Source organism: Pygoscelis adeliae, unplaced genomic scaffold, assembly GCF_000699105.1.
Source record: "Pygoscelis adeliae isolate BGI_AS28 unplaced genomic scaffold, ASM69910v1 Scaffold34, whole genome shotgun sequence".
In the NCBI taxonomy this organism is placed as follows: Eukaryota; Metazoa; Chordata; class Aves; order Sphenisciformes; family Spheniscidae; genus Pygoscelis; species Pygoscelis adeliae.
The window spans coordinates 460,616-485,039 of NW_008824658.1; the positions used below are offsets into that span (position 1 = coordinate 460,616).

At 40.9% G+C, this 24,424-nt stretch overlaps 2 protein-coding genes across 2 annotated transcripts in view; one reads left to right on the top strand and one right to left on the bottom strand.

Moving 5' to 3' along the window:
- The window catches only part of GEMIN5 (gem (nuclear organelle) associated protein 5), a 20,525-nt gene extending 2,862 nt beyond the window's left edge, over nucleotides 1-17,663 (top strand). The window contains 25 exon segments of the mRNA XM_009322733.1: nucleotides 1-95; nucleotides 317-445; nucleotides 635-767; nucleotides 1,213-1,372; nucleotides 1,997-2,209; nucleotides 2,966-3,051; nucleotides 3,563-3,657; nucleotides 4,312-4,448; nucleotides 5,632-5,705; nucleotides 6,101-6,276; nucleotides 6,371-6,516; nucleotides 7,929-8,100; nucleotides 8,365-8,592; nucleotides 9,109-9,222; nucleotides 9,677-9,805; nucleotides 10,394-10,489; nucleotides 10,787-10,924; nucleotides 11,469-11,616; nucleotides 11,739-11,858; nucleotides 12,728-12,938; nucleotides 13,558-13,815; nucleotides 14,510-14,672; nucleotides 15,310-15,886; nucleotides 16,297-16,393; nucleotides 17,059-17,663. The exon segment at nucleotides 1-95 is cut by the window's left edge and continues 31 nt beyond it. Of these exon segments, the coding sequence (XP_009321008.1) occupies nucleotides 1-95; nucleotides 317-445; nucleotides 635-767; nucleotides 1,213-1,372; nucleotides 1,997-2,209; nucleotides 2,966-3,051; nucleotides 3,563-3,657; nucleotides 4,312-4,448; nucleotides 5,632-5,705; nucleotides 6,101-6,276; nucleotides 6,371-6,516; nucleotides 7,929-8,100; nucleotides 8,365-8,592; nucleotides 9,109-9,222; nucleotides 9,677-9,805; nucleotides 10,394-10,489; nucleotides 10,787-10,924; nucleotides 11,469-11,616; nucleotides 11,739-11,858; nucleotides 12,728-12,938; nucleotides 13,558-13,815; nucleotides 14,510-14,672; nucleotides 15,310-15,886; nucleotides 16,297-16,393; nucleotides 17,059-17,214 (4,051 nt within the window). The 3' untranslated portion in view covers nucleotides 17,215-17,663.
- Nucleotides 17,664-19,003: 1,340 nt separating this feature from the next.
- The window catches only part of CNOT8 (CCR4-NOT transcription complex, subunit 8), a 6,927-nt gene continuing 1,506 nt past the window's right edge, over nucleotides 19,004-24,424 (bottom strand). The window contains exons 2-6 of the mRNA XM_009322612.1: nucleotides 23,885-24,078; nucleotides 22,218-22,379; nucleotides 21,262-21,406; nucleotides 20,497-20,607; nucleotides 19,004-20,180 (exon numbers count right to left, since the gene is read on the bottom strand). Coding sequence (XP_009320887.1) covers nucleotides 20,031-20,180; nucleotides 20,497-20,607; nucleotides 21,262-21,406; nucleotides 22,218-22,379; nucleotides 23,885-24,078 — 762 coding nt within the window. The 3' untranslated portion in view covers nucleotides 19,004-20,030. The remainder of the gene's footprint in view (nucleotides 20,181-20,496; nucleotides 20,608-21,261; nucleotides 21,407-22,217; nucleotides 22,380-23,884; nucleotides 24,079-24,424) is intronic.

Here is a 24,424-nt window from a genome sequence, read left to right on the forward strand (position 1 = left end):
TCGGCTAAGAGGCCATGATGATGAAATACATTGTCTGGCCTGGTGCCCTGTGCCTGGTGAAGAAAGGTTACCTGCTTGGCAAGATGAGCTCCAGGGTACGTAGAAGTGATCAATAGTTTGTGAAGTGATTTTTAGTTCATATAAATGACCTTCTAGAGAATTGAATTCCTTATAGAAAGTCAGTCAGTAGCTAAGCAAAGGCAACTGATAAGTTCAATAAAGTATGTTCTGATACAAATCAATGTATTTTCAGTTAATTTTTATAAAGCTTTGAATTTAATGTGAATAATAACGTGACTTCAATGGTATTCAGTAGCTCCTTCAGAGGAAGGCAAAGTTCCAAACGGGGAGCTGACACAGGACACAACCACGAAGAAAGGTTGTTACCTGGCTTCGGGAAGCAAAGATCAGACCATACGCATATGGAGCTGTACTAGAGGCAGAAGTAAGTAAGATTAATAATGTAAGATAAACAGTAACAGTATGGTGGAAGAGTTCTCTAACGGCAGCCTTCATTTGCTAACTTGATAGTTTAAAGCATGGGGAGCGTACTTAAAGCTTCAGATTCACAGGGCTTCTTTTTCTCTCAGAATTTTGATGTACTAGGTCTAGATGATCCCTCTTGGTTCCATAGGTGTAATGACTTTGAAGTTGCCACCCACGAAGAGAAGAGGTGGAGCCGTTGATCCTGCTGTTAAAGAGCGCATTTGGCTGACTGTTCACTGGCCTTCTGGTCGTTCCACAGAAATTGTCTCCAGCTGTTTTGGGTAAGTAGGGCACACAGCAGCCTGGGTACCGTCACTAACTGCAGATTCATTTATTAATACTTAAGGAAGAACCAGGTAGATAACGTTGACACTCCCTACTTCCTTCCCAGTATAACTGGAGAGAAGACAGGCCAAGAGTTAAAGTGGGAGTTCAGACTTCTAGAAAACTACTATTTGTCCCATAATTTGTCTGATAATCTAACCTAATATTGACTGCTAATGGTACTAAATGCCCATCTACTGGGAGAAAATGACATGTCAGTTTTCAGTGTGGATATCTATGGATATCATTTGTAGGGTGGTGGTTGCGTGTGTGTAATCTGTGCATGTGTGTTTAGCTGTATTACTCTTGCACTTGCAGTATGTATACATGTAATACAGTCCGTGTATAGCCTATATTATTTTTTTGAAGTGAACAATGAAGTACACGCTTTAAATTTTGCAGAGGAGAACTGCTACTCTGGGATTTGACCCAATCTGGAAAACGCAAGTGGACACTTCTAGGATCTTCAGAAGGACAAAATCACTCCCGTATTGTGTTCAATCTGTGTTCTGTGAAGCGTCAAGACAAAGAGCTCCTGTTTTCCATTTCAATGGACAGAGATGTAAGAACCATTTATAAAATTAACATAAAAATAGAAGTACCTATACAGTTTAACTGAGCAAGGCTACCCTTTTTAGGGCCACAAATTTTCTCCTGAAGTGGGTTTATTGTGGCATTTTATAACATCATTGCTTAAAATTTGTTCTGAGCACAGGTTGTGTAGATTTTTGTTAGTTTATAAGCTCAGGCTCTTACCACAGTGGAGTGAATGATCATGACATGCTGGACTTGAATGGTAAGCATTTAATAAAGGGATCTTACCATCTCTTTTTCCTGTATGTTTCATTTTAAAAAGGCCTATTTTTCGTTCTTAAAATCGTTTACTTGTACAAACTAAAGCTTTTTTTCTTTTTAACTTTTTGCCTTTTACAGGTAGCAGAGTGCCTCCTATTTTGAAGTCAGAAGAGGACCACAGTATTAAAATACAGTCATTTGGTCCACTCCATTACAGTCTTCCAACTAGTACAGCCCTGTCTGTGACATGCAATCCTCTGGGTGCAGATCACATACTATGTCAAGCCTTGAATTTGATCCTTCGATTTTTCTTCTCACTCGTGCTTTGTTTTTCCTTGTCATGCCAGTCACTCTACGTTTAACAGTTCCTTGTTCCTTAAATTTTCTTCAGGTGAAGTGCTGGGACCTATCAACTCTCGATTGCAGCTGGACCATGCCCTCGCTTGGGGGATTTGTCTATAGTCTTGCCTTCTCCCCTGTGGACACAGGCTGTCTTGCCATCGGTGTTGGAGACAGCATGATCCGGGTGTGGAATACTTTGTCCATGAACAATATTTATGATGTTAAAACCTTCTGGCAAAGCATAAAGTCCAAGGTTACAGCAGTAAGTGTGCTTTTGATTCCTTTTTTTTCCCCCTTGCCTTTTCTCTTCTTTTCACTCCATTTTTTTCTTTCAAGAAAATCTTTTCTCTTTCACTCTGAAGAAGGTTTTTCCCAACTAAAGATACATAAAGCCAAGTTGTTCCTTTTGTACTCAATTTGTTTGGTATACAATACATTTCAGAATCTGGCAACGAATTTTTAGACCTTTTTACAGCCCTAGATGCTTGCATTACATCTAGTAATAATCAGCTGAAGTCCAGCTGACTGTTACATTACTTTTTCACTTTTATCCTCCTTTGTGGTCCTTCCTTGCTTCATCCATGGTTTCCCTTGCTCTGCTAGGAAGTTTGACATGCACAAAAACCAACATGGACGTATTCAGTTTGGGTTTGACCAGCAGTTGGCCAGAGGCTACTGCCTGGTAAAATTGCTGGCAGCAGTAAAACATGGTAGTTATTCTTGTTCACACCAAAAGTTTTCTCACCATCCTATAATATTGTCCGTTTCTATTTTGTAATGTAGATGTCAAATAGTATTTTAATGCTTTTAGTCCCTTTCATCTTATCCCACGATAGCTGGTAGGAGGAGAGCCTTTGATACTCAGAGCAGCGTGATCAAATCAAGTGGGTGTAGTTGGAAGGGTGGGTATAAGGGATGGTGCTTGCTCATCAGTTTCAGCGTTTCCTTTTGTTTATAATTTAGGAATAAAGTGTCTGTCTCTTGTGTCATTATGGGTCTCTTTCTGTTTTGCTTGCAGTTATCCTGGCATCCAGCAAAGGAAGGCTGCTTGGCTTTTGGAACAGATGATGGAAAAGTTGGCATATTTGACACCTTCTCCAGCAGGTAAGAAAGTAGCTTTCAAATTCATTAGTGTCAGATCCTGCTGGCATGTTGCCATGCATAGGTGGAGTGGTCTTTCCTGAGGTATATCTCTACTATTATAGTAGACAAGAGTAGGATTAAATTAAAACTAGTGAAACAGTTTGATTTTCAGTGCCTTTTCAGCTCTTCGTTATGTCTGGTAGTTTCTAAGGTAATCTTACTCAAATTGCATGACCAGAGATCATCTGTGGGAGGATATCAGTCAAGGAAAACTTAGCCAGAAAGACATTTTCAGAGAATGAAGAGCAACATGCAGGTGCAGGTCATCAGGACAGTTCTGTTATGTTTTCAGTAATGTCCTACAGGAGAAGTTAAAGAAGGCTTGGTTGAGCCATTGCTTTAGTATGTTATAGCACATGGTGTCTGTTTTCACCACTGGAAATATGTTGCTTTGTATTTTTTTTAATTTTTTCATTTTTTTTTTCCCTTTGCTGAAATCTGACTGCCCCTCCTTCCTTATCTTCCTGCCCAGTGCTAAGAATAAGCCACCTCAGATCTCCAGTACTTACCACAAGAAGACTGTGTACACGTTAGCCTGGGGGCCTCCAACTCCTCCTCTGTCTTCTGGTGAGTCTTCCAGCGCCTTGTGACAAAGTAGGTCATCCATGCAGAGCACACAGATGCCATGAAGTTGGTATGCCCTCCCTTCTTAGGAAAAGGAGTCCCATTTGCTTGGTAGCAATCCTTTCTAGCAGCTAAACATGCATTCTGCTTGAGGAATTGTTAATAGTTTTGCAAGGGAGCAAAACAATTTCTTCTAGTTTTTGAATTCTCGTAGCTTCAGGAAATAGGTGGGAGTGGAATACTACACCTCTGCGCTTACTTCTGGGTATTACAGACCAGTAAGTGTCTGCACAGACTTCCTGCAGTAACTGCGTCGGATCAAATATGGGTTCCTTAGCTCCAGAAGTAGGTTTCTACCATTTGAACTAAACAGAACAGCTCCATTGGCTCTTCTTACACAACTTGAATTTTTTAAGGACCAAACTTAAAGGGAATTTTAATGCTTGCAGTGATTGTGCTATGGAGAGATCTACTGGTAGAAAAGAGAGGTCCTTTCAGAGGACTGTGTTGTGAGAATTTCTTGCTGCCAGATCACGGGCAATCGAAGCATGTATATAGCCTTTTAAAATAATGTTTTGATTTATAGTGGGAGTGATTACTTCTGCTAAGACTGACGGAGAACATAGTATATTTAGGGTTTTTTTCGCTGTTTGATAGGAGGAGAAGGTGAACAGCCCTCTGTAACTTTATATAGTTGTGCTGGAGAAGGTATTGTTTTTCAACACAACCCCTGGAAGCTTAATGGAGAGGCAAATGACATCAACAAAGTCATCCGAGACACTAATTCAATCAAAGTGAGTATGATTTGGGGTTTTTTTATGGATTCGTGGTAACCATGTCATAGTTTCTATGGGCTTGTAGTTGTAGGTTTCTGATTCTGCCTTCATGATGAATTTGTAACAAATAAAAAATTTGAAACCCACAGACTCCACAGGTGAACTTCAGAGACACTTATTGACTCAAACTATTTAAACAGTTTATGTGTTTGCCTCTGACAAAGGGTCTTTTTTTTTCCCCAATCTGTTCCTGGCATCAGTTACTTAATTTTCTACTGTGTAATTTACTTAACCAGAAAAATTGACATATAGAGTTTGGTTTTTAAAGCTGTGTGTGGCTGTTTAAAATAATTAGTTCACACAGAGCTTTTCAGTTTCAAAGCACTTCAAGTAATATCCTGAATAAAGTCATAGCTTAGATTGCATGGTGGGCATGCATGAGTTAACTACCTCAACTTCTCTAGTTCTCATTTCAGACATTAGCTTTTTTAAATAAATGTTGCAGTAAAGGCAGTCATGATTTTGCAGGAGTCTCTTTCCATTTACAGTGCAGCTAATGCAGTGTGGTTGGTGATAACTGACCACAACATCTTCTCAAGTATGATCAGTCATTTCTTAGTTGAAAGTACAAAATAAGTGAAGTGGGTTAGATCTTCAGTTGCTTTAAGTCAGCATAAGTCAACTGAAGTCAATCAAACTATATTGATTTGTATCAGCTGGGTTTTGGCTTCTTCCTTGAGTAGAAGACTCACTGGGGGTTAAGAGACTAATGTCACAAGCGATGAAACGATCACTTTTAGGCATCTAAATTGTAAGTAGCTTTCATCTGAATTAGAAAGAATAGAAATAATTACAAGTAAACTTTGATTTCTCTTGAAAGATGATAGAATTTGCTTGCAATGCCTGGGACTTTCCAAGGAGCATAAGGAGATCGAGCATCACGGTCCTATTGGAATCCAGACAAACTTCCTCTGAGACATTTCACTGAACTGATACAAAGAATCACTGGTTCTTGCATCAGTTCATTCAGTCCTTCTTCATTGCTCAAACTTATGTCACTGCTACAAAGTGCAGTGGACCCTTCTGTGACTTTCATTTTGCAGACTAATTGCAACCCTGTGCAGTTGCTAGTCTTGCTCTGTTGAATGTATGCAAGAGAGATGTAATAGTTTTTGGCAATAGTTGTGTCTTCTTTCTACAGCACAAACTGCCTGCACGTACAGAGATCAGCTGGAAACCAGATGGCAAACTCTTGGCTCTTGGCAATGAAGATGGGTATGTTTCACTTGTAGGTTAAGGCTGTGTATGTGTTGATCCTGACTGGAATCACTGTAGTGAAGCAAACATACTTTTTGTTGCCCTGGTTTGTTTCTGTTCTTTCACTGCCAATGTATTTGAATTGTGATAATACAGCATTCCTTGTTGTTACTTGATTTAGCTGCTCTTGGCATGGAGGATCCACATCATCATGTTAAATTATTTTTCAAGGATCCACTCATGGTTAAAATGCACTTCTGCTGATTTACTAAGAAAGGGTTTGAGTTGAATCCAGAAAAGAACTTAGTTACTCTGTTTCATGTTCTGTCATTCTTCTCATGCAGGATAATAAAAAAAAAAATCCCATTTTCACTGACTGGTGGATTTCTTACAGTGGTGTTCTTACATTTCAGCTCAATTGAAATATTTCAGGCACCAGAATTGAAGTTGCTCTGCACTATCCAGCAACATCATAAACTGATTAACGCTATTCGTTGGCATCATGAGCACGGGAGCCAGCCAGAGCTGAGTTACTTGATAGCTTCAGGCTCAATCAATGCTACTATTTATGTCCATAATCTGAAGAGCAAAACGGTTTGCAGATTATATTCCAATTCTTGGCATCTTGTTTTTGTTTACTCCTGGTTTGTCTTGCTGGCCATACTTGATCCTTTTCTTTTTTCTTTCAGAGAGCACTTCAGAAAGTCCTTTGACAATAACAGAGCCTTTTCGAACGCTGGCTGGGCACACCGCTAAAATCACAAGTCTTTCTTGGAGCCCCCACCATGAGGGAAGATTGGTATCTGCTTGCTATGATGGCACTGCACAGGTACTGCTCCACAGCCACTCAGAAGTGTATTCCTTTTAGTTTCAAATCATCCATTCTGCAGTGTTTTAGAACTAAGCTGACTAAACAGCAAAGCTTCTTTTGTGAGATGAACTACTGAAGTACTGCAAATTTAACCTTGGTAACTGGGCTCAGTTTTGGGGCCGGTCTTGTTCAATATCTTTATAATGATCTGGATGAGGGGACTGAGTGCACCCTCAGTAAGTTTGTGGACGACACCAAGTTGGGTGGGAGTGTTGATCTGCTCGAGGGTAGGAAGGCTCTGCAGAGGGACCTGGACAGGCTGGATCGATGGGCCCAGGCCAACTGTATGAGATTCAACAAGGCCAAGTGCCAGGTCCTGCACTTGGGCCACAACAACCCCATGCAGCGCTACAGGCTTGGGGAAGAGTGGCTGGAAAGCTGCCTGGCGGAAAAGGACCTGGGGTGTTGGTCAACAGCCGGCTGAACATGAGCCGGCAGTGTGCCCAGGCGGCCAAGAAGGCCAATGGCATCCTGGCCTGTATCAGCAATAGTGTGGCCAGCAGGAGTAGGGAAGTGATCGTGCCCCTGTACTCGGCACTGGTGAGGCCGCACCTCGAATACTGTGTTCAGTTTTGGGCCCCTCACTACAAGAAGGACGTCGAGGTGCTGGAGCGTGTCCAGAGAAGGGCAACGAGGCTGGTGAGGGGTCTGGAGAACAAGTCTTATGAGGAGCGGCTGAGGGAACTGGGGTTGTTTAGTCTGGAGAAAAGGAGGCTGAGGGGAGACCTCATCGCTCTCTACAACTACCTGAAAGGAGGCTGTAGCGAGGTGGGTGTTGGTCTCTTCTCCCAAGTAACAAGCGATAGGACGAGAGGAAATGGCCTCAAGTTGCGCCAGGGGAGGGTTAGATTGGACGTGAGGAAAAATTTCTTTACTGAAAGAGTGGTTAAACATTGGACCAGGCTGCCCAGGGAAGTGGTTGAGTCACCATCCCTGGAGGTATTTAAAAGACGGGTAGATGAGGTGCTTAGGGACATGGTTTAGTGGGCATGGTGGTGTTGGGTTGACGGTTGGACTTGATGATCTTAGAGGTCTCTTCCAACCTTAATGATTCTATGATTTCCTGGTTCTGGATACCTGATAGGCAGGTATCCGTATGTTTTTTGCGACTTGCGAATTGATTTGTAAGTCATGTCATTATCGTTTTCGTATTAGCACTTTTGGATCCTTTAAGAAAGATGTTATGCAAATGTATCGATGCAAACAAAGGAAGCCCTGAATTTTCTCCATTTGCATGTTGGTGTTTGAAATACCTGTGCAAATGCCCTAAAAGAGAAGCTCCTACAAGTGCAAATCACTGAAGAGAAAATGCAGAGTATTAGGGGAAGATCAGACTTTCTGAGTAATTGGATTTCTTTCTTGTTTATAAGGTATGGGATGTTATGAAGGAAGAGCCACTCTGCAACTACCGAGGGCACCAGGGCCGGCTACTGAGTGTCCAGTGGTCACCAGTGGATTCAGATTCTGTTTATACAGGAGCAGATGATTTTTCTGTTCACAAATGGCACATCTCAAAGCAGGAGCATACACGGCCTCCTCAGGGTAAGTATATTCAAACAGAAGATCCTTTCCTGAAGATGATGTTGGAGCTTGGAAATAGAGAGGGTTGCCACATTGAAATGGTATGATAAGTTCTTATGCTGAATTCCAAACCTGCCTGCTACCTCTTCAGGAATAAGCTGTCTCTAGGTTTAAATTGAGTTGTATCCTTATTTGGAAACTAAATGTTCATCTTGAGAGACAGACAGCTAATACACTAAAAATCTCTACAGATAATATCAGGGTAACTTTTGCAACCTTTTACAGGCAAAAAGAGTATAGAATTAGAGAAAAAAAGAAGTATGCAACCAAAAGTCAAAACCAAGAAGAAGAAAAAGCCTATAGGAAAGAGTCCAGCCAAGCAGGATCTAAGTGATGCCATGAATGGAGATGAGAGCGTGAAGGAAATGTTGCTAGAGGAAAATGGAGTGTCAGACCATGAAGGAGAAAAAGAAGCTCAGGAGGCAGAGTTGCCTCATAAAGTCTCCGTGACTGGTAATAATCAAATCATCTTAGTTCAATGGTTCCCAGACTGTTTAGCCCTCAGAGCATCACCAAGTTTAATATTTTCATGCAGATTTTCTCATAATACAGTTTTATTGAAGTAGTCCACTTGAAGGAAACATGGTTCCTGAATGCCTTTCATAATTTTCTAAACTAGTTTGGGACTAATTGTCTTTTAAATAAGAAGATTCTGGCCTAACGAACAAAGTTACTGTGTTTGGCTTGAAACAGTGTCATTTTTGATCAGTGTTGCCTTCTGGTGATAAATCTTATAATACTGGTGGACCTTCATTAGTGTCTGTTGACATCTTGTTTAGCTTTCTGACAGTTCTGTAATGTTTTCTTAGTATTTCCTTTCCCTAAAAAGCTGTGAAGTTCTATGGCAAAGCAAAGCTTGATTTCTCTGTATTTCGAAATTAATGTAATGGAATGTGAATATGTCAAGTATTCTGCTATGGGCTTTTCCATGTATTGTTTTTCCTTTTTTTTTATCACTTACCTCCACAGTGTCCAAGGATACATCTACATCTGCATATGATTTTTCTTCATTCAGCTTGCCAAAGCCTTTTGTGACCCAGAAAGCCACTCCTGTGAAAAAGGATCCACCTAAAGAAAAACCAAGTTAGTATGTTTCAGGGACTTTTAACAGTCCTGCATCAAGGCAGCGTTCCTCATTCTAGGCTTCTGTTTGGCTGCAGCTTCCCTTCCTAATGTGACACCAAATAAGTGCCAGAGAAAGAAGAGCATGCTTTTAAAATCTCTTAAATGTTTTAAGTTCCTGCTTCTTTTATTTGCCCTGCTTCTCAGGTCAATTGAGTAGTTGTTTAATGTGGGCTTAGATACTGCCTTTTAGTTGCTAGTTTCATTCCAGGCAAGATGGGTGGAAAAATATGCAAAGTGATCAGTATTCAAAAGTCATAATAGAGTTGCATAATAGAGATGCATGTGGCACTTGAGCATCTGGTTTTTGTTTTCCTGTGTGAGGAAGAGGGGGTTTTGGAATATGTTGGAGAGTTCTGCTGTAGGACACTCTTGTAACCGTGCAGCAGTGACTAAAATGTGTCTGATTTTTCAGCTCCTGATGCCTCTCTGAAGAAGAGGAAGCCTCGTTCTATTCTACCCTTCAGCACATTCATGGATCACAGATCAAAAGATGAATTGCATCAGGACTGCTTGAGCCTGGCTACATGTCTGAAAACCAAAGGTATCAGTCTAAAACTAAAATACTTAGATTTAGGTAGGTGCTCTAAAGTATTCAGAAGCATGTGTCCAAGGACTTGACTTTGACCACTAGGCATTATTTTTTTTAAAGTCTTTATCAAAGTGTGTGACTAGTTGTGGTCTCTTATCGAACTTCTCTTGCAGTGTTTCAGCGCTCTGTAGCCACTCCAGACAGGTTTTGAGTAGGATCCTATGTTGTGGAGATAGGGTAGAACTGTCTGCATACATGCAAAGTGTTTTTCACCTTCAGAAGTATAATATGGACAGGAGAAAATAAGCCATGAGGGAGATGTTTGTATTCTCGCAGTATTGTTCCTTCGAGCATGCAAAGGAATGTGCTATGTTTGATTTCGAATAAATGTTCTGCACAAACATGGTCCTTCTAATCAAACTGAGATGCAAGTTCTAAGTGTTGATCTGCAAATTGTTAAATCTGCTATACAGGAAAGAAAGTAGAAGACATAAATATTTGCCAACAGATGAGTGTAAGGGAGTGGTACAGCCACTTGGCAGGTCCCAGTTCCCGATGTTGTATCAGATCTTAAATATTCATTCTTTTTACCTGGTTTAGATAATAATGAAGATGTGTCCCCTGACCTTAAGGATCGCATCCACTTGGGGCTGTTCACAGACAGGGCTTCTCTGCACAAGATGATTGATGTGGAAGGTAAGTGGAATAATGAATCCACTTTGCCAATATGTCCATTGTAACTTTTATATTCAAGGAGAAAACAAATTGGGAAAAATGCTTGAATCTTCTTTACTGTGGATTAGTGTAGGATTAAGAATGCAGGTCTATGTGCAAAGAAGAAAAGACATACTTTTCCCAAATAGTTTTTACATCTTTCAGATGCAAACCTGCAATACCTTAAGCTTGAATAATCTCACTTTTGCCAAGTTATTTTACTATGGCAAATAATGCTATTGCACTGAGGCTGATAGGAAGTGCGTTTGCTTCCAACAGGAAAACATCACTTGGAGAACGGGCATCCAGAGCTCTTTCAGCAGCTCATGTTGTGGAAAGGAGATATGAAGGGTGTCCTCCAGGCAGCTGCTGAGAGGGGAGAGCTAACAGACCAGCTGGTAGCAATCTCACCTATGGGTATGTTTGCTCTTGTAACACGTAAGCAGATGGAATTCGCTGCCAAGGGTAGCCTCATTCTGATTGTTCTGGGTTGGAAACTCATGATTGTTTGAGACTGGGAGGAAGTTGCTTCTTTAATTGCCTGGTAACAAAAATCAAACACAAAACATGTGCTATTTATGACAAAGACCTGGATGTTTCCACAAGCACCCTTAGGCTGGGATAGCAGGGAGTAGAGTGGTCTCCTTTGGGACTTCTTGAAGGAGCAGGCCCATCCTTCCAACCACAAAGTTGGTTCTTTGTAATATGTAGCAGTCCTTCCAGCTTGGTATTGGTTTAAATACGCTTTTAAGTTATTTTACTGGTAGTGAAGTCCTACAGTTGTGTTCAAGCCCTAGCTTTGCCCTGTTCCATTGGCTTGTATTAGGATGGTTAAGAAACAAGAAACTAATCTGGGGCAGAAAAGAGGTACATGTTGAAGAAACCAGTGATGATGTCATCCCACAGGAATTCTTCCAGTTCTAAAACTTTGCCTCCAATTGTATTGCCTTCTCTTTTGCAGTTGGATATCAGGCCTGGATTTGGACAGTAGAAGCCTTTGTGAAGCAGCTGTGTTTTCAGGAGCAATATGTGAAAGCTGCCTCCCATCTCCTGTCCATCCATAAAGTGTGTGAGGCTGTTGAGCTCCTGAAAGTGAACCATTTTTACAGGTTGCTGTATATTTATGTTTAGGATTTGCTCTTGTTTTCTAGTGGGGTAGATTTGACATTTTGGTTCACTTTTTGTGCACGGTCAATTACCTTTTCTATCTGGTTTCTGTTATGTGCATTAGGGAAGCAATTGTAATTGCTAAGGCCAGGTTGCGTCCAGAAGATCCAATTCTGAGGGATCTCTACACCAGTTGGGCAGCTCTGTTAGAGAAAGATGGCCATTATTCCATGGCCGCCAAATGGTGAGTGTTACTGGGAAGAAGACAGAATTGGTTCCATGCCTGAAATAAAGAAGGTTCTTGGGTTTGTAGCAGCTGAAATCTGTTAACTGGTCTGGTCATTATTTGCCTAAGATGCTTTCTGAGCCTGATCTCACTAGACTCCCTCTAGAAGCTCCAGAGGGCAGTTCAAAGCAGAAGGTCCAAATGCCATACTACAGTAGAGCCGTCTCTTTCCATAGACATTACTGGAAGTCTTTGAAAACTAGTCTAGCAAGACTTAAGATTAGGATGTATATGAAAAGACTATGTGATGTTTCCAACCTTTCCACTGGAAATGTGCAGTGCAACAGTTCATCTTGAGTTTCTTGAGGCCTTAGCTAATATCCTAATCACTGGGTTATCCTCCTCCAACTAGAGTGTTTCAAATTTGTGACTACCAAAAATTACTAATAACGCTTCCAATATTTTATCTGGAATAGTGTCCTTTGCTTGATGCTGATTTCGGTTCCGGCATTTTTGAGGGTGTTCACGCTTGTGAAAGGATTCAGATGAAATCCAGAGAAATGCAGTAGGGATAAACTACTGCATATAACTTTTGTCTCTTGAATCTATTTATTTCTATTTCTCACCCAAGCCATGCGTGGTATGCACACCACCAGAGGTTTCAGTCCAGGTTATTGGGCTGTGTGACTTTCCCTTTGTAGCTTTGCATCAGATCAGGCGCCGTATGTCTATAGTAAACTTTGGTAAGGCAAAGTGATGAGAGCTCTGAGAACCTGTAGAAAATACAGGTTTATCTTCATTTGTATGTTTGTGCCATTGTGTTGCAATACAATTTAAGAACAGTATTTTAGTACTAATCAAGTCGATTTGCTTTTCTCTCTTTTCAGTTATTTGGGGGCTTCCTCACCCTATGATGCAGTTAAGGTGTTGGCAAAAAAGGGGGATGTGACATCCCTTAAAACTGCCGCTGAGCTTGCGCTGATATCTGGAGAGGAGAAGTTGTCAGCAACTTTGTCTTTCAGATGTGCCCAGGACCTGCTATTATCCAGGAACTGGGTGGGAGCTCAGGAAGTCCTTCAGCAACATAAAACTTTATTTGTGAGTCTGGTCATTTCCTTTCTGCTTTCTTTAGCGTTGTCTCTCTCCAGATTAACTTGGCACCACTTCCCATGTGTTAATAGTCCACAGGTAGTCCTTTGAGCTGGTTTTGCCTCCAAATATTTTCCTAGAAGTTTATTGCAATAACCCTATGAAAAAAGCATGTGCCTTTGCAGAGGCAAAGGGCCCGTGGTGGGGAGGCACATAGGCTCTATGCTTGTTAGTTATATGAAAGGTAGTTGAGAAAAGTGGGATTTTTTTTAAGTATGTAATAATGATCCATAAGAAGAAAGAAGTGAAGGAAAGTACTTGCTGTTTACATTAAAGGAACAAATGAGCTAACTGTAAGTCCATCTGCTGGAGGCTTAATCCAGAAATTCGTTTTTGTGCGGACTGAGAAGCAGGCGGCTAGCTTAGCTTGTTCTGAGGTTTCCTTCTGACCTTAGAGTCTCTGAGACTATCAGCATTGTTCTTTGGTAGCTGCAGTTTGAAACAGTCTATCACCAACAAGCTGCTGCTAGCCATGATGTTCTTAAATTTGTCTACCTGCTGTGGTCAGTAAGGGATTGTTTTTCTTTTAGCAGCAGCTCAGTGCTCTTTTTTTTTTTTCTTGTCAAAGGGACAAAGACTTGTTTTCTGCCTTAATGAACTGCTTTGCAAGTGTCTTAGTGAAAGAAATCCCTGTGACCGAAAGAGCCCCGTGCCTCCCTGTTATCACAGCTGGGAGCTGAACAGAGAGGCCTCATTTTTTGAGATGGTGATAGAAGTGTGGCAGAATGTATTGGGCATGGACACCACTGAACAAGCCACATGTGCACAGGAGCAGCTGCGCGGTATTGAGCATCCTCCTTCTACCAGCAACACACACCCAAAGCAGGTAAATGGATTTAGATCTGTATACACACTAAGCCTTACTATGGCATACACAGTAAAACACAGCCACTTTGTGGTGGTGTGCCAGCCACTCCCAGGGGACTGATGTCTGCACCCTGCTGCAGGATGAGGTTATAGTTTGGGAGAAGTAGATGATAAGACAGCTGGGATGGCTTGCGTAGCCACCAGTTTGTTTCTGCATTTGTTTCTGCGCAGGGTAAGAACTGACATACGGTGTCAGTGATGAGCACCGAGATGACCGAGACGTGCTGGCTGGGTGGGAGTGATTGGCATAGCTGAGTAGTCTCAGCAGTGATTCAAGGTTTTGTGTCAAACTGTTAGGAGAGGCAGGGCTGCTTGTTGTTAAAATATCCTGGAGTTCAGAAGGTCTGTTCATAGACTGGTGCTCCTGCAGCTCTTCTTTCTGACCGCACTGAGTCACTGACCTTTGGTGTGCTTCCACTTCTCATCTGTTTAGTAGGACACGTGCAAGCATAGCTGCTGATTTTACAGTTATAAGTAATGTAGAAGAGCTCTATCATCTCCTGCGTGAAGGAGACTTATGTAAATTGCATTGTTGTTAAAATTGCTTTTGGTTAAGTCATGTGCTTCTGGGCTCTTCCACAATGGTTATAAGCTGCGAGTAATTCATACTTGGCAGTACAACTATTAATCATGCCGTCTGGTCCTTCCTGTAGGTGCTTTTCCATATATCCCATGACCTGACCCTTGCAGCCCTGAGCTATCAGACTGCTACCTGGGATGAAGCAGTGAAAAGTATTCTTGGAGCTGTGACCCGCAGTTATGATGCTGGTAGCTTCACTCTGATGCAAGAGATTTGTAGTATCATCCTTCCTGAAGGTAAGTCTCTTCTTGTGTATCTCCTGGCACTGACAGATAGGGGGATCTCCCTTGTAAGCACAGCTGTGTGTCCATTAATATTACTAGGCATAATAATGTTTGGAAGGAGCAAGACATATATATATATGGAAACCTGTGGAATTTGGCTAGTGCAAGGGCCGTTGGGTGATCAAAATTCCTGATAGTGGAAGGAAGCTCAGCAGTGTCAGCTGGTGTGGGTGATGTAGGAAACTGAGCAAATTTTGTACTGTAAGGGAGATGGGAACATTGGAAAGCTGTGTTCATCTCATAATTACAAATCACTCCAACTGGCCCTTCCCTTCATCCTCTGCAGAGCATGCAGTGCATTTATTTTGCGGCTCTCAATCATGTGCATAGGCACATATCTTGATGTGCAGCTTGGGACCAAGAAAGTTTGCTGTAGATGAGGAGAACATGCAGTCTCACGCTAGCTAGAACAGAGTATTGTGTTTAAATAGATGCCAAAGATGTCTGCCTTTGCTTTTCTGCTTCCTGCACCGCTCTGCCAGCATCTGAGTAAATCTCTGGTCTCCAGGATAGCCGTTCATTTACCAGATCTGGACTTTTTCTTTGGAAATCTCTATAAACTAATTGTAATTCTTTTTTTCATCATTAGGCTGTGATAACCTGAGACACAAACTGGACAGCACAAATTCTCAGAGCATGAACGCTTGCAGAAGTTTAGAGGGCTTTATGGCTTATGGACTGCTGTATGACCTGTGGTGGAATGCACCCAAAGACTCCCTTGTCTTGCAAAAGGCTGTTTTGGATCCTGTGCTGTGTCCTAGTGAGCAGACAGCTCTTGAGAAGAGTTACATTTCAGGTCAATCCTCCTCTGAAGAAACTCCTGATCAAACTGCAGTTGAGATGGATGAAAACCTCTGCAATACAACTGAAGTTCGTAGGTGCGAGACAGAAAGTGACTCAAGAACTAGCTCAGTCGATTTGGTAGACAGTCAGTCAAAACTGAATGGCTGCAAAGTGCTTCTTTCAGAAGAGACTGCTGCTCTACAGAACACCCAGAGAGATATAGCTGAGGTCCAGCAGATTTTAGCAGATATGATCCACCAGCATCAGCAGCAGAGGAACAATCTCCAGGAAAACAAAAATGGAAGCACCCAGGAAAGCAACCTGCAGCAGAATTCAGAGACTGAATCAGACAAACCATGCTCTGACAGCAACCAGATGAATTGGTAAGCTTCAGAACATGAATGAATGGATTGAAAAGCATTGCTTTTTTTGTGTGTTTGTGCAGCAAACTTCTTGCTTAGCTCAGATTGCCTTTAATCTCAAGCTTGTCACCCAGGGACACGTCACCATACAGCTCAAAAGTCTTGCATTTCCCTGGGGCTGAACTACCATGTGCATAAACTTACTACAGCTGATTAACTTCCTGGTACAAAGGGTGTGTTGGTACAGTGAATAAGCAGGGCAGCTTGAAAAGGGAAGGATAATGTAAGAGGTCTGTCTCTTTGTTGAACAATTACTTGGGACTTTGGCAAGAACGAGCTAGAGTGTATAACTCTTGTCCAACTCTCCTGTTGGGGCTATGCAGACATTTAAGCAAAACAGTTACTCATGACACCTGCTCTTTTCTTGACAGTAAAGATGAAGTAAAGGAACCAATTACACTCCCTGAGCTAACGAAGCAGCTTCTAAAAGCAAAGCAGAAACTAGCAGAATTTCCAGACAATTTAAAGGTAAGTTTTCAGAAGAGGCATTGTGGTTCTGAAAAAAGACCCTTTTTGTAAGGGCAGCCTCATCATAGAATCCCTTTCATACAGAAAGTAAGGAACAGTGACTTTCTTTGTGATCCTATGGCAATTTTGAGAGAGAATTGACACATGGCATCAGGGTGGTATTTTTCTTTCAAGCATAACTTTCTCCGCGCAGTTGAAAAATGTAGGTAAAGCTCCTGCATGGGAGAACTTAATGGGATATTCTGTATGAATTTCTCCCATGCGTTTTAAAAGTAATCTCTTGCTACTTAGAATTATGTATGCAAAAACATTTTTGATAAACAGTGAAATCAGAAATTTAAGGTATAAAATGGCCTTTATAGATTAGGAACTGTAGAAAGTACACATCACATGTTTGAAAACGGTGTTTCCTAGGCTGTCTCATCCCCTCTGTTCTCTAGTCTATAATATAATTAAAGGTAATCATGGTGGTTGTGTAAGAGGGGGCAAACCTGGTTAAACGAGAGCTAATGTGCTGGAAGAAGAGAAAAAAATGCATCTGACTCATGACTATGTTCCAAAGATACTATAAAGCAGTGTCTTTAGAGAGCTGGCTGCCTGAGTATGTTGTAGTTGAGCAATTATAACTGAAAGAGCAGACATCACCTCATGTTCCCTTTTTGCAGGTCTTCCCGTTCCCCGACGTGCTGGAGTGCTGCCTTGTACTCCTTCACATTGGATCCCAGTGCCCTCCTGAACTACACGAACAGGCATTGGATCTCCTTAGGAAACACGGTAGTGCTAGTACTTACAAAAAGGCTGGGAGGAGGTTCTTGACATGACACTTTGAGACCAAACTTGTCTCCCTTGAGCTGCCTACAGCTACTTAACACCAAGGCTGCTCTTTCTTCAAGTGAAGGCTTGTTTTGATGGCTGTGGTTATTTTGGCTAAAACTACAAAAGATCGGGTTTACATACAGACTCACTTGTGGTCATCAACTACTACTACTTAAGGAGATTGAAAAGCAGTAGGTTGTGAGCTTGAACTGTATACAGGATTTTTGTATAGTCTTTTTTTATTTGTTGGAAGTTATGCTAATGAAAGCTCTTGCTATTTACATGTAAGAGAAACAGTTTTGAGCAGCTATATCAGTCTTTCAGCAGAGGAATAGTAGCTGCCCCCAGGAAAAACAATGGTTTCTGTAAGCAAAATGACCCTTAAGCCAGTATTGTTCTTAAAAGCATTGTGAGTTTATTTTCCCTCCTTTAAATAAAGTCTTCTACCACCATGAATTGGCATTTAATTTGATGGATAGAAAACAGTATCAATCAAGGGCAAATGCATTAAAAATAAGCCTTTTTTTTGTTAAACGTACTACATAAATCAAAATCAGTAGATAAAACGAGTGTGTGCTCTGACAGCTTTGCGTGGTGAAGCCGTCTGTGGAACATAAAAGGGAGGGCAAGATCTCTTATGACGGGCAAGAGATAAGGGATTTCTCTAGGTCAAGAGAAGTCCCTGCTTTTTGGCAGCACCCGTGACTGAACAAACTGCTTTTTTGCTACAGTGATGGTAAATCTGAGAAAAACTGCTATTCTAGAAGTGCCAAAAACAATCCTAGATTCTGGAGTCTTGAACATGCAACATCTTGACCAGTCTTACAGCTTACCTAAACGCTTTGACTGTCTTGTTAGAAAAACTAACTCTTCTTAAGAAGCCTTAGTGAACATAGCATCTATCTTAGTAATTTTAAATGCAGCAGAAAAGTTCACGGTAGGATGGGGGGGGGGTCAGGCATTTAGAAAGTTTGTAAGTACAATGAAGATTATTGTTTAAGAAAAGAAGTACGAGGGATGGATTTTTTTCGATCAAGAGCTGTTCTAGATTCTTCCAGCCAAAATGCCAATATTGACAGATTTCCTGCTCTAAGCTGAGTAAAGCCTCAGAACAACTTGAAGAGCAGTAGGTGAAAGCCAGGGATTATACTAAAAGAAGATCCTTCTGTAGATGTGTTAATCTGGTAAACTGTTGCCACTAACTTGAACTTTCTAAATTCTGGACAAAGTACTTGAAAACCAGGAAGGGGAGCTAGTGCGTAACCAAACAGCCCTCCTACACTTCAAGCAAGAACCACTAGAGTTTAAATGGAGCAGGAAAACTTCACACAGGACAGATGAGCAAAATGGATTTGTCACTTCAAGTGGCTATACTGCACTGATAGAATACTTCACAATACTGCTAGCTGTGCTGAGAGACAAGCAGAAAGAGAATACAAGTCCCACAAAGAGATCTTAAGTTCAATTTTCATCAGCTACTGTACAATAAGCTCAAAAGCAGATTTTACTAAGAACTACCCCAGTAGCACATCATAAATGGTAAAAGAAAGAAACTTGAGCATCTTTGAACATGTATCGCTCAAATTCAGATTCCAAAGCCTGAACTTTGGGCATTTTAGTGCTTGATGGAAAATCCAAAACAAGGCCTGGTTTAAAAAAATTTATTTTACAAAAATTAAAAACAAGTAATATTTACAAGCATTTTAAATACCAGCTCTAACCCTCAACTTCTAATAATGGATTGTTTAAAATGCAAGATAAAGTCTTAAAAATTTTAAGGTTTTTGGTTGTTTGTTTTTTAAGAAATGTCATTACAGCAGTGTTGGAAAAAACATACTATAGAATAGCTCATTTTTTTAAAAAGTCAGAATCCCAAGTTGTTCCTCTAACTACTTTTCAGGTGTTTGGAATGAAGAGAAATAGAGGTGTTTTGTCTGTTGTTAAGCATATAGTAAAATTAGGGGCTGGAGAAGCAGGGGGGAGAAGAGGAACAAATATTTATCCATCTGCTGAACTACTTGTGTTGCAAGGAGAAGAATAAAATTTATAGGTTAAGCTGAAGAAAACTGAAGTCAGAGTATTGGTCCAACCCCCTGTCAAAGGTGAACTTCTAGGCATCTTACTCTATTTCCAGAACAGTTTATTAATACCCACAAGAACTAAGCTGAGGCTCAGTATGGGTCAGACCTGTACCATACAGAATTAGAAACTATGGAGAGCTGATCAAATCAGCTCCAGTAATATCCATTCCCATCGTTGTTAAAGCAAATCTCTGAATATTTTTAGCTGCAAGGATCATTTTTAATGTCATCCGTTCCCAAACCTCTGCAGTGATCAAAGGGAGCAATTTCCACAGACTACACAATGATAAAATAAGCAAAACATGAGGTGAAGCAGTCACCCTCACAACATGCAGAAGTTTTAAAATAAGCTTTATAAAGCACAATTTGCAAATTTGTGTGCATGTCTGTGTCCATTTTCACTGGATTTCCAGACCCTTAGCTCTACTGAATATGCTACCGTTAAGTCTTCCTTGCAGATCCTGTACAGTATAAAGAGGAAAAAAACAGAGGTATACACAGTAGGTTCTGTCTTTTGCCCTTGGTATTAAAAAGACGGCAAACCACAAATGCTGGCATTAGGAATTCAGTCAATTCTCTTCTTCTGGGTTTCAAATGAAGATGCAGCTCTTCAGCAAAACTGTAGGCCTTCTGCAGGCTGTGTACCGTAGATGCCTTTTGTTTGAGACACTATTAGGGAAAATGGTTGAAGACAGCAGCTGCCAATATGGTAACCATGTTCTGCTGAGGGGTACCCCTTATCACGGCTGCATGTTGTTGATAATAGCCAAAATGCTCATTTTCTCTTGGGCCGAGTCCACATCTTCATTTTGTTTCTGAGCCACTCCTGTGCCAAGGCCATACAGCCGCCCACAATACTTTGCATCATCAATTGTATCCTCAAAAAACAACTGCAGATTAAAAAAAACAAAGGGAAGAAACAGGTATTGTCTATTTGTGCCTCTAAATCAGAAAGCACCTAATGTTAATTAAACAGCTCATTTGAAGTCAGCCACCTCTAAAATGCAGTGTGGGATTTAAAATAAGCACATGAAAGAGGAGTAACAAGCCTGTGCCAATATCAACAATTCCTATTACTGACAATTTGAAGTGTGATGGCCACAAGGCTCAAAAAAAAAAAAACCCACCAAAAAACACATTGTGCATGTTGACATTAATGGCTAGGAACTGGAGAAAGAAGAACCATAAAGAAGAATACCGCAGTACCTCCTTCATTCTGAAGAATGCCATTCCCGTGAGAAGAGAGTCCGATCCTGCCTGGTGTTGTCGTCCAATTCGCTGCAAATCCAGCTGATCTGCCACTTCTTGAAGGCCACCCTGCAATGAGAACAGAACATATTTTATTTTGGAAGATCCATCTCTTACCAAAATTGCCATGCTTCTCCAAAACATGAGGGGAAACTGGCTACAATGAATTGATGCAGATTCCAGCAGTACACACACACCAGCTGTGAGTGAAACACAGTGGTAAATACTGCTCAAGAATGCATAAATACTCTTCTCAGATTTAGGTACCTTGCTTTCCTGCTGCGGATACTTCAGATGACCGTGGGCACATTCATAGGTTACCAGTGCTGGACCTTTCCTCAAACAAGTCTGTGATTCAGTAGGTAAATTACTTTCAACCCCCTGAGTGTCTACCAGTTAATCAAGTCATGTAATAGTTCATATAAGAAGAAATAGTCCACCTTGTATAGGGAAGAGAAGTATGCCAAATTCTAATTGGCCTCTGAAATTACTGATACGCACACCGGAAGGTTATGGGAATGTCCCCTATGTAATATACATATTGATAAGTCTAAAACTGGGGAGGCAGTATCTATTAGATACAAACTTATTCATAGGTGCTGATGTGTGACTACAAGCTGTTACACACATTCCAGTTTTAAGACTTGATATGTCATTTGGCTTACTGTACATTTACAGTGTTGATGCCCATCCATCAGTTGCTTGCTGGGGAGATACAAGTACCTTGAGGTTTTTGCAGCTCTTCATTAAGTACTTTACATCATAGATAGATGGGAAGAAAAGGTTCAAGATATGGAAAAATTCATGTTCCTCTTCTGGTAACCTGGAATCTGTCAACAGCTTCACCATGTAGCCAAAGTCATAACCACTGAAAACAAAAACATACAGAAGCCAGATAAGCAGGCAACACCTATACTCGGTCGGTACCAGTATCTCATTTTTCTCAAGAGTTTCACATGCTGTAGCTTTCAAACCTGAATGTTTTCTGACATTCCTCTGGATCAGAGCCAGAATTCATCCTTATCATCTATGTCAATGTTATACTTTTGAATGCTCCCTGGGTGCCTCCGCTAGGCTCTCGCCATTGGGAAAAACATACTTCCCAACACCGCAAATTTCTGTAGCTATGGGCAATACAGAAAAGCAGGAAACCCTGTAAGTATCTGTTGCCACCACCTCCTCCTCCCTCAAGTCCTTTCACTTGATGTTATCAAGGACCAGAGGCTTTGTAATCAAGTTGCTTGAGATGCTACGAGAAAGAGATCTTAACTACACAGATTTCTTCTTCTACGAAAACAAAAGATGGAAATTGAGAACACCACCAACATTGTAAGGAAGAAGAAACAAAAACCTTACTTTACAATGCACACAAGTTAGTGTAGAAATCACATTTCAACTTGTTAATAACTTCTTCCATAGAGCAAGACTGTAACAGCGAAAGGATTTGCAAGAAAGGCATACACAAAACTCAGACCACAGTGAGCGCTAGTACAAAACGAAATGCTAAGTGTTCTTACTTCTTAAACTTGGCCTTTGTATCTTTCAGCTTCTTTTAAGAACTGCAGAGCTGCTAATTCTTCTCCTTAAAATCTGTGTCAGTCTCCATGGACAAAAGCAGCAGTATTTCAATCAAAAAGAGATTTCTCACTTCACAGTGTCAGTGACCACCGCAGACCTACCTGTGGAAGGACAGCCATTTCACACTGTCACTAAGGACGACCCCAGATGTCATAAGCAACTCGGCAAAATGCAGGGTATCGATTCCTTCTTCTTCGTGCTTCTGGAACTGCAGCCCAGAGCTGGCAAGGAGGTCTATGGAATCCTGAGAGTACATGTCCTCGCTGAAGGAGAAAAGCAGCTTTGCACTGAAGGTACTAACAAGTCAGGCTCATTTTAGGAAAATTCCCCCCACACTGTATTTAAAAAACTGGAGTGATCAATATCTGGGTATCAAGAATCAAGTATCAAGAATCTCTGGGTTCCACATCTGTCTCTCTAGAAAATTCAAATTGAATCAGTTTTAGTACCACTACTGCAGCCTCCTACATCCGTAACAAGCTATTCTGCAATTGTGACTAGTTAATAATTCTGTTGCTAGTGCAGATTCCAAAGAATCCACCTCCGTAGAACTGTATGACGTTTTGAAAAACGTCACTGCTGCAAGGTGAACGGAAGCACCACAGATGACAGCACGCAGAAAAGGGGAGTTTCCCAAATAGGAAGACGTGCAACTCTAAAGCACTGAGCATCATTCCTGTCTACATTTTTCTTTTTCACTTCACAGCACATACCACCGTATCATCATCTCCAGTTCCATCTCTGGGAGTAAACAAAATTGCGTAATACTTGACTAAGGAAAGAGGACAGGGATGACTGATGATATGCTCCATGGAGAGCTGAGCAGGAACCTGACTTCTGTACTGGTTTGTCTCATTTGAGGGTGGGGGGGAGGGAAGGATGTGACAACACACAGAGCAAAGTTCATGCCAAACATGATAATTGAGTCAAATGAAGTGATCACACTGTGAAAACCACTTCGCTCCTGATCTCAATACTTTTAAGAGGCTCACAAAGTTGTGGAAATAAATATTGCAGCTTTTGGGTTCAAGAACTGTATGATCTGCACATACTAGCTATGAATTTTTGTAATGTTTTCCAGTGACAGTTCCATAAAAATACTGATTGATTTCCTATAAATGTGTGGTTTTGCCAGACAGATAAACCCTCTCTCTATTTCCAGGCAGCTCTAGCGGTAATTATGCTGAGTTTGTCTTTACAATTACAGGGGAAGGGATAATGAAACTTGTTTCAACTGTAACCAGGATATTGCAGTGTGGAGGAGACAAGAACTGCCACGCTCCATTTAACAAGATTCATTCTCCTGAAGAGGTGTGACGATTACACCATATTTTCTGAGATGCCAGTTTATATTTTAGCATGGATCTGCAAAGAGGTATTCTCCTTTTTGCTGAAAACAGCACATCCATTTATTTTTAGCAGAAAGAGATGGAATTTTATATATATATATATATATAAAATGTATAAAGTTTAAGACTCTAACATTGTTGCAGCAAAAAAGTTTAAGGCACATAAAATTATTGGGGATAGGCTATTTATCATGGGAAAGGGTATTAAGGATAGGATTTTAGTATGGGTTGACTTCCAGAAATATGGCAAACTCCTGTCATGCCAAAATAGGTTCCCACATAATCTGTGTTAGAATCTGAATTTTTGTTGCTCAGAACCAGCCACTGACGATGAACAGACAGACACCTGCATTTGCCAAAGGAAAGCATCGCTTCAGCAGAAGAGAATAGGTGATTATTCCCTAGCTCAAGAGACTCACGTAAGGTTGAATTTAAAGTTAAACTGCCAGGTGTTGATGCCGGAAGGATATTCTCCTTTCTCATTTGTGAAAGTCAGACCCAGCTGGATAATTTTCAGAAGGTCAACGTTGCACCGAAGGAGCTGGTATTGATAGTCTATGGAACTGCGGAATTCACCAATCGGCCTTACAACAACTCCAGGAAATTCTGTGTCCTAGGAGAGAAGGGAACATCTTATTTCACCACTTACTCTATTAGGAGTCATTATTATTACTCTACTAGGAGTCTATTCAGTTCCACGCTTGCAGGTCTCAGCACTGCATTCTGTGAATTCTTCTGTAAAAATCACGTATTTTTTCTCCTTTTCCACATTCATACAGATTTTTAAACTGCTACAAGTCAGACACTAAAAAAACCTCTACACAACCTGTTAACTATTGCATTCGCTCATTTATTACAGATATCCTTCCTTGCAATTTTGTTTTATTCCAAAACAAAAATGTTATAAAGTCATCCAATATGCACTACTGTATAATCTAAACATCTCTCTCTCTCAAAGG